The 12,166-nt window shown below is 45.6% G+C and overlaps 1 protein-coding gene across 4 annotated transcripts in view; it reads right to left on the bottom strand.

The window, feature by feature from the left end:
* pstpip2 (proline-serine-threonine phosphatase interacting protein 2) overlaps window positions 1-12,166 on the bottom strand; it is a 200,708-nt gene that overhangs the window by 143,312 nt on the left and 45,230 nt on the right. For 3 of the 4 annotated variants that reach the window (XM_085975407.1, XM_085975408.1, XM_085975406.1), the window contains exon 2: window positions 4,925-5,025. In XM_085975407.1, coding sequence (XP_085831533.1) covers window positions 4,925-5,025 — 101 coding nt within the window. Of the gene's footprint in view, window positions 1-4,924; window positions 5,026-10,259; window positions 10,368-12,166 lie in introns of those variants that run through there. The other variant, XM_085975409.1, reaches the window with a different exon arrangement.

Below are 12,166 nucleotides of genomic sequence, written 5' to 3'. Positions count from 1 at the left end.
TGCTCCTCCATGATTTCTGTATGGTGGGAGTCGAAGTTACAAGTTGGGCAGGACAGGACATAGTAATATTCGGTGTCGTCCTGATCTAGGCCAGCGAGAGGGTCTTCTATTTCCTCCATACCCAGCTGGGCGTTAGCCAGCTTTTGTTCCAAGTCCAGACATCTTTCCTGAAGAGACTTCTTCATGCGTACCTCTTCATCCAGCTTTTTCTGGGCTTTCAGCAAGTCGTTTACTAATGACCTCATTTGAGATTTTACTACTTCAACTTCTTTTGGAGATTGATTGATCGGACTATTCAATCCCTCTACCGGAGCAGCTGTTTCAGCGGTCTGTTGTTCTGCGTTGACGTGAGTCAGCGTACTTTTGGCATCCAAGGGCTGCTCTGTTGCAGTCATCTCAGTCTGTGTTGCCACCTCAGCTCTTCCAATAACCTTTGAGAGCTCCGAACCCCTTTCGTTTGAATATTGAAGTTCGTGTTCAAGTTTTTCCCATTTCAGAGTCCTGTCCTTCAGCATATGCAGGAGTTGGCTGACCGTTAACTCCTCTGACATCAGACGTTTTGTGTGCTCCTGCTCCATTTTCTCCATCAGTTGCTTCTGTTGTCTTTCCAGATTCTCCAACTCTATATCAAAGAACTCTTTCGTTGCATTCAACTCTTGCTCACAACGGCGAAGCATTTGTTCTAATTGCTGTTGTAGTTTGAAATGGAGTTGAGTTCGAGCCCGGTGTCCCTCAGAAATGGGCACATCAGTAGACTTGCCAGACTCAGAATCCACAGTTAAACTATGTTGTTGTTGCTCAGTGGAATTCTGTGCTGAAACTTTGTCTTTTGCACCTGAGTTGGGCTTACCATCATCCGTTCCAGAGTCTGGGCCGACTATCTTCACCGAGTTCTCACTCGTTATTGTTTGTAGGAAATGCCAGTCCATATTCATTTTCCTAATCCACTCCCGTCCTAGTAGTGGAGGACCTCCTTCAGATATCACATATAAGTCCATTATTTGACTGTCTTCGCCCTTGTGGACCACTGCAACCTCTATTTTCCCGATGGGGTACACTCTTTGCCCCGTGTATGTTTCCAATATAATCCCCGTATCCTGTAGGGGAATATGTTGGAATAACTTTCCGTAATCTTTCTTATTTATGACCGTCAATGCCAATCCAGTGTCCAATTCCAGTTTTACTTGGACTCCTTCTATCTGAAGAGTGACCCAAATTGTCTGGAGGTCTGCACCCTTACCAGCGTTGAGTACTCTTAAGCTAGCCAGTTCATTACTGCTAGCGTCTGAATCGGACTCCTGTTCGGTCACCTTGTGTACCTTTGCGTATTTTCCTTGCGGTGACTTCTTGTTGCTGGTCTTCTTCGCTGACCTGCATACTCTAGCTATATGTCCAAGCCTACCACAAGTTCTACATTCTTGGTTTTTAAACCAACACTGGTTCTGATCATGCGTTGTCTTTCCACAACGATAACATTTGCCAGAACTCACACTCAATTTGTGTGCACTGAGCTCCGGTGACCATAGCTGCATTACTGCCGTGCCTCTCGCTGCGGCTTCGTGTGCTGCTGCCATAGTGACCGCCTTCTCAAGCGTCAGCTCATTCTCCTCGAGCAGTCGCTTTTGTGTATCCTGTTTAAATAAACCACACACAAATTTGTCTCGAAGTGCCTCTGTCAGTCCCGTTCCAAACTGGCAATATTTCGCTAATTTACGCAATTCCAGCAAATAATCAGCATTGCTTTCATGCTGTAGCTGCCTTCTGTCGTAAAATTTAAATCGTTCCGCTAGCATCAGCGGCGTGGGGTTTAGATGATCTTTCAGGACAGTAACAATCTCATCGAACGTCTTATCCGCCGGTTCATCTGGTGATAACAGGTGTTTCAATTGCCCGTATGTCTTCGCACCCATTAAATTTAACAATGTTAGTGCTTTATCAGCCTCATGAATTTTATTGGCCTTACAATAATTTTTAACTCGTTCAACATATATGGCCCAATCTTCGATGTCACTATCAAAGTTGCTAATATTCCCGTGTTTAGGCATTGTAGTACTTTATCAGATTTGCAATTTCTCAGATTTTTTTTTTTTTTACTGCTATCCAAGATGGCGGCTTCCCGCTCTTGCCGTCGTCCTCCGCCCACAAAATGGCGGTTTTCCCGCGCTTGGCGGTCTTCACCCGTCCCCCAACGCTGTCTCCCTTCAGCCCCCGAGTGCGGCCCTTATCTTCGCCGCGATCGCCCGAGTGCGGCCCTTATCAGCGGATGCGATCGCTGGATCGCGAAGCGGCTCTCGGCTCTTATCAGGAGATGCGATCGCTCTGTTGAAACGCCTCCCGCTCGAAGCGGCTCTCGCGCCCTATTCCTCCAGCTCCCCCAGCCCCGTTCGTGCGGCCAACGCGGTCGACTGCCTGTCGCGTCGCTGCCCGGCTCAGACAACGGCTTACCCACCACCAAGCTGGAGAAGAAGCTGACGGTCGCCGATGGAGGCTCCGAGGTCAGGATGTCTTCCAGTGGGGTGGAGAGGGTGGAAACCTCTCTGCAACGTCCTGGCTGTGGACGAAGCTGCCGTGGAGTGACTGCCGCAGGGTCCGAATCAGACTCGTCGCCAGTGTTAAATCACAGAATCACAGAAACCCCACAATGCAGATAGAGGCCATTTCGGCCCATCGAGCCTGCACCGACACATATCCCACCCGATCCCCGTAACCCCTACACCAACACATATCCCACCCTATCCCCGTAACCCCACGTATTTAATCCCCCTATCACTAAGGGTCAATTTATCATAGCCAATCAACCTAACCCGCACATCTTTGGACTGTGGGAGGAAACCGGAGCACCTGGAGGAAACCCACGCAAACACGGGGAGAATGTGCAAACTCCACACAGACAGTCACCCGAGGCCGGATTCGAACCCGGGTCCCTGGCGCTGTGAGGCAACAGTGCTAGTAATTAATACTCAGACTTAATCAGTAACAATAAAACAGGTCTTTACTGGTTAGAGGTAGGGACTATACATAGGTCTTTACTTCATGCCCACAGGCGGGAACTGAGGGGAGATCAGTACCCACAGTACTATTTATACCCCTATGGCCAGGAGTGGTACTGCGTATCACTACGCCCAACAAGTAGTGCAGTCCTGTCCATAGGTTCAAAGTAGCACACATATTACATACACAACATAAATGGCTTACCCCTTATCTTTAGACTGTGACCCCTGGTTCTGGACTCCCCGCCATCAGGAACATCCTTCCTGCATCTAGTCTGTCTAGTCCCGTTAGAATTTTATAAGTTTCAATGAGATCCCCTCTCATTCTTCTAAACTCCAGCGAATATAAGCCCAATCGAACTAATCTCTCCTCATACGTCATTCCTGCCATCCCAGGTATCAGTCTTTGAGTGAAGAAATTTCTCCTCATCTCAGTCCTAAATGGCCGGCCCCTTATTCTGAGAATGTGACCCCTGGTTCTAGATTCCCTAGAATTCTGGAGGATATGATTACTTCTCTGATGAAACAAACAGAATCTGCAAGAAAACAACGTGCTTCCTTATTGAAAGAAGCTCTGTCAACATATCAGGGCAGCTTTTGTACACACTCAGCTCCTGGAATAGCCATTGGCAATCAGCCCTGTCTGGGTAATGTTCATTTGTCAGCAGATGCTATGGCTGCTATGTCTGGTCTTTCACAGTTTTTCTCTCCTCACTTCCAGCAGGCAGTGACTCGTGCTGGAGCCTGATGCTATGGTCACCCACAAGGCACCTCATCCATGTGGTCATTCTCCCTCTCGCCTCACTTCCAGCAGGCAGTGACTCGTGCTGGAGCCTGATGCTATGGTCACCCACAACACTGCTGGTACCTAGCCCTCTCGTGGCCATTCTTCATGGGTGAACCTAGAGACTGAACATCAAAATATTTGATCATGAGGGAATCACACCTGAGCCTGACCTCATCTTCCGCCTGTTCGCACTCTTCTAGCCAAAGGATACTGAGGCCAACTGGTCGCGGGTTTGGGAGGTGCTGTCGAAGAAATATAGCCCTCACATCTTCCTCTGCTTTATTTATCTGCTCTTCCTTTAAAAGAAACAATGACACTTTTCACTACCTCAGGACATCCCAAAGTGCTTCCCAGTCAATGAAGTACATTTGAAGTGTAGCAACAAAGCTTTCCATACTCTAGAAACTCTCTGCAAAAAGAAGTTTCCTCAACTTCTGTCTTCACTCTCAGTGAGGATCTTAAATTGATGACTCCTCATTACTGACTCCCCAGTCAAGTAAACAGTTTTTCCATATTTAACCCCTCAAGACCCTTCATAGTTTTAAAAACCTCTTTGAAACCTCCTCATAGCCTTCTATGCTCCAATGAAAATAGTTCCTACGGTATTAGAAATAACAAGAAAACGCTGGAAAAACTCAGCAGGCCAGGCAGCATCCATGGAGCGAGAAACAGTGTCGGCTCAGTAGTAACACTCACCACTGAGTTGAAAGGTCAGGGGTTGAAGACCCACTCCAGAGACTTGATCACAAAATCTAGGCTGACTCTTCAGTGCAGCACTGAGGGAGTGCTTTTCTTCCCCGCCAGGTTTTACTGAGCAGGCCGCCCGCCATTAAAGTGCTACTGGGATCATATGGATGTCATGGGACGCCGATTATTAATGAGTGTCCCGCCTGAGTCAGGGGGGCACCTCGGCCGCCTTAAAGAAAGGGCCCTGTTTAAGATGGTGGTGGGCCAGAATCGAGCAGGAATAGGCCGGTAAGCCTTTGCACAGCTATTTAACTCCACCCCCACACTGATCCCGCTAGGCGGGGTGATTTAAAATTCTACCCAGCTTAAAATTCACCCTCTCGCTGTCCAGCGCCATTGCAAATCCTTGAACCGACTGCCAAACTCAAGAAAGCTGTAAATCTCAATAACATCCTCATACCTCTGTTTGATAAAATCTTCTAACTCTTTGCAGGTTTTTCGGCCATCGTTCATGTGCTGGATCAGATTATCATAGCCAATGGCGCTGGTTATGTCTGTACTCTGGAAGTAGAAAGAAATTTAAATAACTTCAGTTGGAAAAAATGACTAAAATGAACAATTCACCTTTACAAGGGACGGCATTTATAGAAATAAAAACTATTTTCAACTGCAATGGAAACAGTCGAGATTATACTTCTTCCCCACAAACTACCTTTCCCTCGGTGTTACAGCCTCATGACCATCGCACACCAATGGCTCCGTTGACTGCAGAAACAGATGTTGTTCCATGAATGGCTAACAGGAAGTGTAGTTCTGTTCGCACAGCCCATGCGCAGGCACGCTTCCTATCTCGAGAGAAACATATTCTTCGGACTGAATAAATATCGGACTAAAGATTATGGGGGTGGGTAGAGTGATGATTAATTACTCAGTGATTGCTGGGGCTGGGCAGGGGGTGAGGGCGGGAGGCTGACTAAAGTGTAGCAGGTCAGCATCGATTAGCAGAGATGTGGATGAATATTCTGTAAATCTCCTGGTTTTAGCTTTCCCTTAGAAGATTAAATACTGGGGAAGGGTCCAAAACAGAGCAGATGCTCTGCAAAAGGAGCAGGCCTGATGGCTCAAGTTTTTATTTATATCTATTGCGTTATTCTTCCATCTACACAGATCAGAAAATAAATTAACCTAGGTTGAGTGAAGCAAGCAACAAAATAGTGTAATTTTTTAATAAATTAGTTCATGGGATGTGGTCGTCGCTGGCAAGGCAAGCATTTGTTGCCCATTCCTAATTGCCCTTGAGAAGGTCTCATGACTAGGCACAAGTTGTTGCCTTAACTGCTCACTGGTGTTGTCTAATCTGTTCATATCATCTGTGATGGATTGGCCTCATCTGACAGCTAGAACAGGCTTACAGCTGAGTGGTCAGTCACCCAGAAACACCCAGATCTGGATTAGCCTTAATAGAGGCACTGCAATATCAAGCAGAGCTGTCAAGAGGGGGGGGGGGGGAGGGAAATGCCCGTGTGAGATTTTTAGTCACGAGTCAAACATAGTGCAAAGGAATTGCCTCACATCATGAAGGCAGCAAGCTGTGTCAGACAAGTGGGCCTCAGCGGATGACATGTTCACGTTTTACTCTCAGCTCATGCTTCTGTTATAGAAACATAGAAGATAGGAGCAGGAGTAGGCCATTCGGCCCCTCGAGCCTGCTCCGCCATTCAATGAGATCATGGCTGATCATCCAAATTCAGTACCCTGTCCTCGCTTTCTCCCCATATCCCTTGATCCCTTTAGCCTTAAGAAATATATCCAACTCCTTCTTGAATATATTTAACGAACTGGCCTCTACTGCCCTCTGTGGCAGAGAATGCCACAGGTTCACCACTCTCTGGGTGAAGAAATTCCTCCTCATCTCTGTCCTAAATGGCTTACCCCTTATCCTTAGACTGTGATCCCTGGTTCTGGACTCCCCCGCCATCGGAAACATCCTTCCTGCATCTAGTCTGTCCAGGCCTGACAGAATTTTATAGGTTTTATATCCCTGACATGGCTCCTCTGAGACACCAGTCTCCTTCAGTTATCATTGGAGTGATCAGTTATTGTAATCATCATCACAGCCGTGAGTGGGAGAAGCAGGCCACCACATCGTGGAGCCGGCAACAGTGAGGAGGAGGCCGTGGTGACGTAGCGGTTGAGGGACATCGCGTTCCCACTGCCACTGGATGCCATTGAATTGGCTTTTCTGAACATGGCGCTGGAGAATAGCAACGTGTCTCTGAGCTCCCACAGCTTATTGTGGGAGTGATCGGGGAGTAAGCATTCCATTGTACTAGTTACATATGGCAAATAAAATTGAAATTATCATCGTAGCTCCTGGCCACTAACAGAAGAAGCATCTCAGCCAATCACCTGGCACAAGTCCCCACTCTGGAAGATGTGCATTGGCTGCAGTTTAAAAAAAACAGCTGGGGGTGAAGCCTTACAAAAAAAGGGGAAAGCTTTTAAAGTCAAGAACAAACGGCGTTGACCAGCTGTCATTGCTGTTCACATTTTAATGAGTGAAATTATCAGCCATTTTTGATCTTTAAAGATTTCATTAACAGTGGAAAACTATTGAACAGCCCTGTATTCATGAGCACTGAAACACAAGAGTGGAGCCGTGCCTTCACAGCAACACGAGCAGACAGTAAAACAGGTCTTCTGTTTACATCACAGAGAAAATGTAACGGACAATGCATGGTTCAGTGCAATATAAACACGGTATTATTATATTTTTCAATTTCCTGATCATTTCTCTCTTTCTCCTCCCTTTCTTGCTCTTCTTTATCTTTCCTCTCCCTTCTTTCTTCACAGCTCACCTAACTGTACGTTTTTTGGGTGCTGCTATCAGATTTTCTCTCGTTCTTCAGGTGAAGACATCAAGAGAATTCTATGGAGGCAGGGCTATCCCCATCAATAACAGTAACCTACAGGCATCACAAGGCTGCAACTTCACTAATATTATCGGTGCTGCTATAAACGTTTCACCATCTTTCTGTTGCTTGCTCATACTCTCACATCCCTTTTTGTTGCCTGGGTTTTATCTCAAATCAGTAAAGTCAGTCAGTTACTGCCATAAATAAAATTATGTGCTAAGAGATTTAAGAAGTGTTGCAGGTTACAAAACATCTGATAGCTATCATGCACAAAAGATAACCGTTTTCTCCCTATTTTTTTGGAATTAAATGTTGTTCATCATGGTGCGAGATGGAGAATGGAACAGGTCTCCACTTATTGTCCCAGTGTTAACATCAAGCACTCCTTGGACATAGGCTAGATTTGGAGTAAAGATCCATCCACACGGTCCCATCAAGCACTCCCATGGTTAGATACAAGCCCTGAAGTTGTAAAGAGAATTGAGGTGCACCCTCCTGTGGAAAGGGCAGAGTGTGAGCTTGCTGAGCTTTGCAAAACAGGCTTGCTGACAATGATGGCCAGAGTCTGTATGGGAGGATCTTGGGATGGTGAGCTGAACAAACAAAACACTTCTGGTTTGATTGCAGCAGAAACTAAAGCGCAGAACAAAATACAAATTAAAAATCAATGTTTTAAGAACAGCAAAAGTTTAGCTTCAACTTTCCCAACACAACCCTAGCTTTAAGAATCCAACTTCAGCTTGGCCCATGAAATGGCCATGCAGCCATTCAATTCAGTCAAAGTGAACGTCAAAGGGGCGGCACTTGCCAGTAGAATGTGAAATTCACCACAGGACCAATTAACATAAATTTTACAGTCACCAAATAATGGAAAGTAGATAGAGGCGCAAATTTGCAGGCAAATTGCAGAAAGACGCAAGAAATTTAGAGTAGTGATAATGGGGGACTTCAAATATCCTAATATAGATGGGGAAAATAACAGTGTAATAACAACAACAACAACTTGTGTTTATATAGCGCCTTTAACGTGGCAAAGTATTCCGAGGCTTCACAGGACTGTCAGAAAACAAAATTTGACACCGAGCCACATAAGGAGAAATTAGGGCAGGTGACCAAAAGCTCAGTCAAAGAGGTAGATATTGAGGAGCGTCTTAAAGGAGGAAACAAAAACATAGAGGATAGGAGCAGGAGTAGGCCATTCGGCCCCTCGAGCCTGCTCCGCCATTTAATGAGATCATGGCTGATCATCCAAATTCAGTACCCGGTCCCTGCCTTCTCCCCATATCCCTTGATCCCTTTAGCCGTAAGAAATATATCTAACTCCTTCTTGAATATATTTAATGAATTGGCCTCTACTGCCTTCTGTGGTAGAGAATTCCACAGGTTCACCACTCTCTGGGTGAAGAAATTCCTCCTCATTTCTGTCCTAAATGGCTTACCCCTTATCCTTAGACTGTGACCCCTGGTTCTGGACTCCCTGACCATCGGGAACATCCTTCCTGCATCTAGTCTGTCAAGTCCTGTCAGAATTTTATAAGTTTCAATGAGATCCCCTCTCATTCTTCTAAACTCCAGTGAGTATAAGCCCAATCGACCCAATCTCTCCTCATACGTCATTCCTGCCATCCCAGGCATCAGCCTGGTGAATCTTCGCTGAACTCCCTCCATGGCAAGAACATCCTTCCTCAGATAAGGCGACCAAAACTGCACACAATACTCAAGAAGTGGTCTCACCAAGGCCCTGTACAACTGCAGCAAGACATCCTTGTTCCTGTACTCAAACCCACTCGCTACGAAGGCCAACATACCATTTGCCTTCTTAACCGCCTGCTGCACCTGCATGCTTACCTTCAGCGACTGGTGCACAAGGACACCCAGGTCTCGTTGCACTTCCCCTTCTCCCAATCTATTGCCATTCAGATAATAATCTGCCTTCCTCTTTTTGAAAGAGAGGTAGTGAGGCGGAGAGGTTTAGGCAGGTAATTCCAGAGCTTAGGGCCGAGGCAACAGAAGGCACGGCCACCAGTGGTTGAGCAATTATAATCAGGGATGCTCAAGAGGGCAGAATTAGAGGAGCGCAGATATCTTGGGTTGTGGGGCTGAAGGAGATTACAGAGATAGGAAGGGGTGAGGCTTTGGAGGGATTTGAAAACAAGGATGAGAATTTTGAAATCGAGGCACTGCTTAACTGGGAACCAATGTAGGTCAGCGAGCACAGGGGTGATGGGCGATCGGGACTAACTCAATAGTCACCCAGGTCCTGCATACTTGGCTCTAAATGAGGAAGAAGTTTGCTGGTATCAGGAGGAAGGCGCAGGTTCCTCAATGTTGCTTAAATTTCAATAATTGGCCCATCAACTATGGAACTTGTGCCACTTCTATGAGGTACTATTTCAAACACATTGGCCCAGAAATTCGGGTCGGGGACTTCCCACGGGTGCAAGCCTCCGACCTGCACTTACCTAGTGCGCTGGCCGTTGAGCTGTGGGCCCGCGTGGGATTCCGATCCTGGGCCTCCTCCAACTGCCAGCGCGCAGTGTTTGCGTATCCCAGGGGCGCCGTTAGTTTGATGCGTCCCCTGGGATCACATGAGCCATGGAGAGCCAATGGTAGCAGGGAAATGCCCATTCATAAAATTGACAGGAAGAGCTGTCAAAACTATAAATACCCCAAAACATCACTAAAACTTCAAAAAAAAATTTTTTTTTTTTTAAATCACATTTTTAAAATAACTATAAATTACATAAAATAACTATTTTAAACAATAATTTAAATTTTTGAACAAATTAATTACATTTTCTAACGGGGCTTTCTTTAAAGTATTTAAAAATAATGAACCTGTGGGAAAAATGTTTTAATTTTAATTAATTCACCACTTACCTCGTTAAAAGCAGGCCTTGCGCCTGCTTTTTATATGTGTAACTCCTGGAGACTTACCCTCCCGGAGAAACCTGCAAAAAAAATGTAAGTTCCATGCGCACGCGCTGCCTCTCCGGCGTACGTGTTCGACCTCTGAACCCTTTCCTTTAAGGGAACGGAAGTTCCGGTTTCCCGCGCATGCGCAGTGCATGCACGAAACCGGCACTTCCATTGGGCCTACGGGTGAGTATCCCGTGCGTACTCACCCGTGGAGACCCGAATTTCTGGGCCAATGTATTTTTGCACAGTCTTTCATTATGCCAAAGCTAGATGGCACACTTAATTAAGTGCAAACCATTCTCTTCATGAAGGCCATGGGGTTGACACTAATAGCCCAGATACCCATGTGAATCATTGCACTCAAGGGAACACACCAACACTTAAAACTATGCATCCTATCCAGCTGGTGACTTCTTCCATAAGAGCACTGATTTGATTCAGAAACCATTCCTTTAGATTGAAAAACTGAACATGTTACTCTGCTATTTAAGAAAGGGGAGAGAGGGAAACCTGGGAATTAGAGACTAGTTAGCCTAACATTAGTTGTTGGGAAATTATTGGAGTCTATAATTAAGGATAGGGTGACTGAACACCTTGAAAATTTAAAGCTGATCAGAGAGAGCTAGCATGGATTTGTAAAGGGTAGGTCATGCCTGACAAACCTGATTAAATTTTTTGAAGAGGTGACTAAAGTAGTGGGCAGGGGAATGTCTGTGGATGTTATTTATATGGAATTCCAGAAGGCATTTGGAAATAGTCCCTTAGAAGAGATTGTTAGCTAAAATTGAAGCTCATGGAATTCAAGGCAAATTATTAACCTGGTTAGGAAATTAGCTGAGCGGCAGGAGACAGAGAGTAGGGATAATGGGTAGGTACTCTAATTGGCAGGAAGTGACAGGGATCGGTGTTGGGGCCGCAACTAGTCACTGTATTTATTAACAAATAAATGATTGGATAGAGAGCCACATATCCAAGTTTGCCGTTGGCACAAAGATAGGCGACATTGTAAGCAGTTTAGATGGAAGCATAAAATTACAAAGAGATATCAATAGATTAAGTGAATGGGCAAAACTGTGGCAAATGTATTTCAATGTAGGCAAGTGTGAGGTCATCCACTTTGGACCTAAAAAGGATAGAACAGGGTACTTTCTAAATCGTGAAATGCTAGAAACAGTGGAGGTCCAAAGAGACTTAGGGGTCCATGTACATAGATCAGTAAAATGTCATGGACAGGTACAGAAAACAAACAAAAAGCAATGCTGGCCTTTATATCTAGAGGACTAGAATACAAGGGGGTAGAAGTTATGCTGCAGCTACACAAAACCCTGGTTAGACCACATCTGGAGTACTGTGAGCAGTTCTGGGCACCACACCTTAGGAAGGATATATTGGCCTTGGAGGGAGTGCAGCGTAGGTTTACCAGAGTGATACCGGGACTCCAAGGGTTAAATTACGAGGAGTGATTATACAAACTAGGGTTGTATTCCCTGGAATTTAGAAAGTTAAGGGGTGATCGAAGTTTTCAATATATTAAGGGGAACTATGATTTGTAGATTTTTGTTAACCAAAGGTATTAAGGGATATGGGCGGGTATATGGAGTTAGGTTACAGATCAGCCATGATCTCATTGAAAGGCGGAATAGGCTCGAGGGGCTAAATGGTCTACTCCTGTTCCTATGTACGTTACTACTGAATCTGCTTCCACCCTTTCAGGCAGTGCAGAGGAGATCTCAGAGGAGATTTACAAGGATGTTGCCGGGAGTAGAGAATCTTAAGCTATGAGGAAAGACTGGATAGGCTGGGTTTGTTTTCCTTGGAACAGAGGAGGCTGAGGGGAGACCTTATTGAGGTGTATAAAATTATGAGGG

Source organism: Somniosus microcephalus, chromosome 2, assembly GCF_052327205.1.
Source record: "Somniosus microcephalus isolate GS21.2 chromosome 2, FLI_Smic_1.0, whole genome shotgun sequence".
NCBI classification, from domain to species: Eukaryota; Metazoa; Chordata; class Chondrichthyes; order Squaliformes; family Somniosidae; genus Somniosus; species Somniosus microcephalus.
This window is presented reverse-complemented; position numbering and strand designations above follow the sequence as displayed.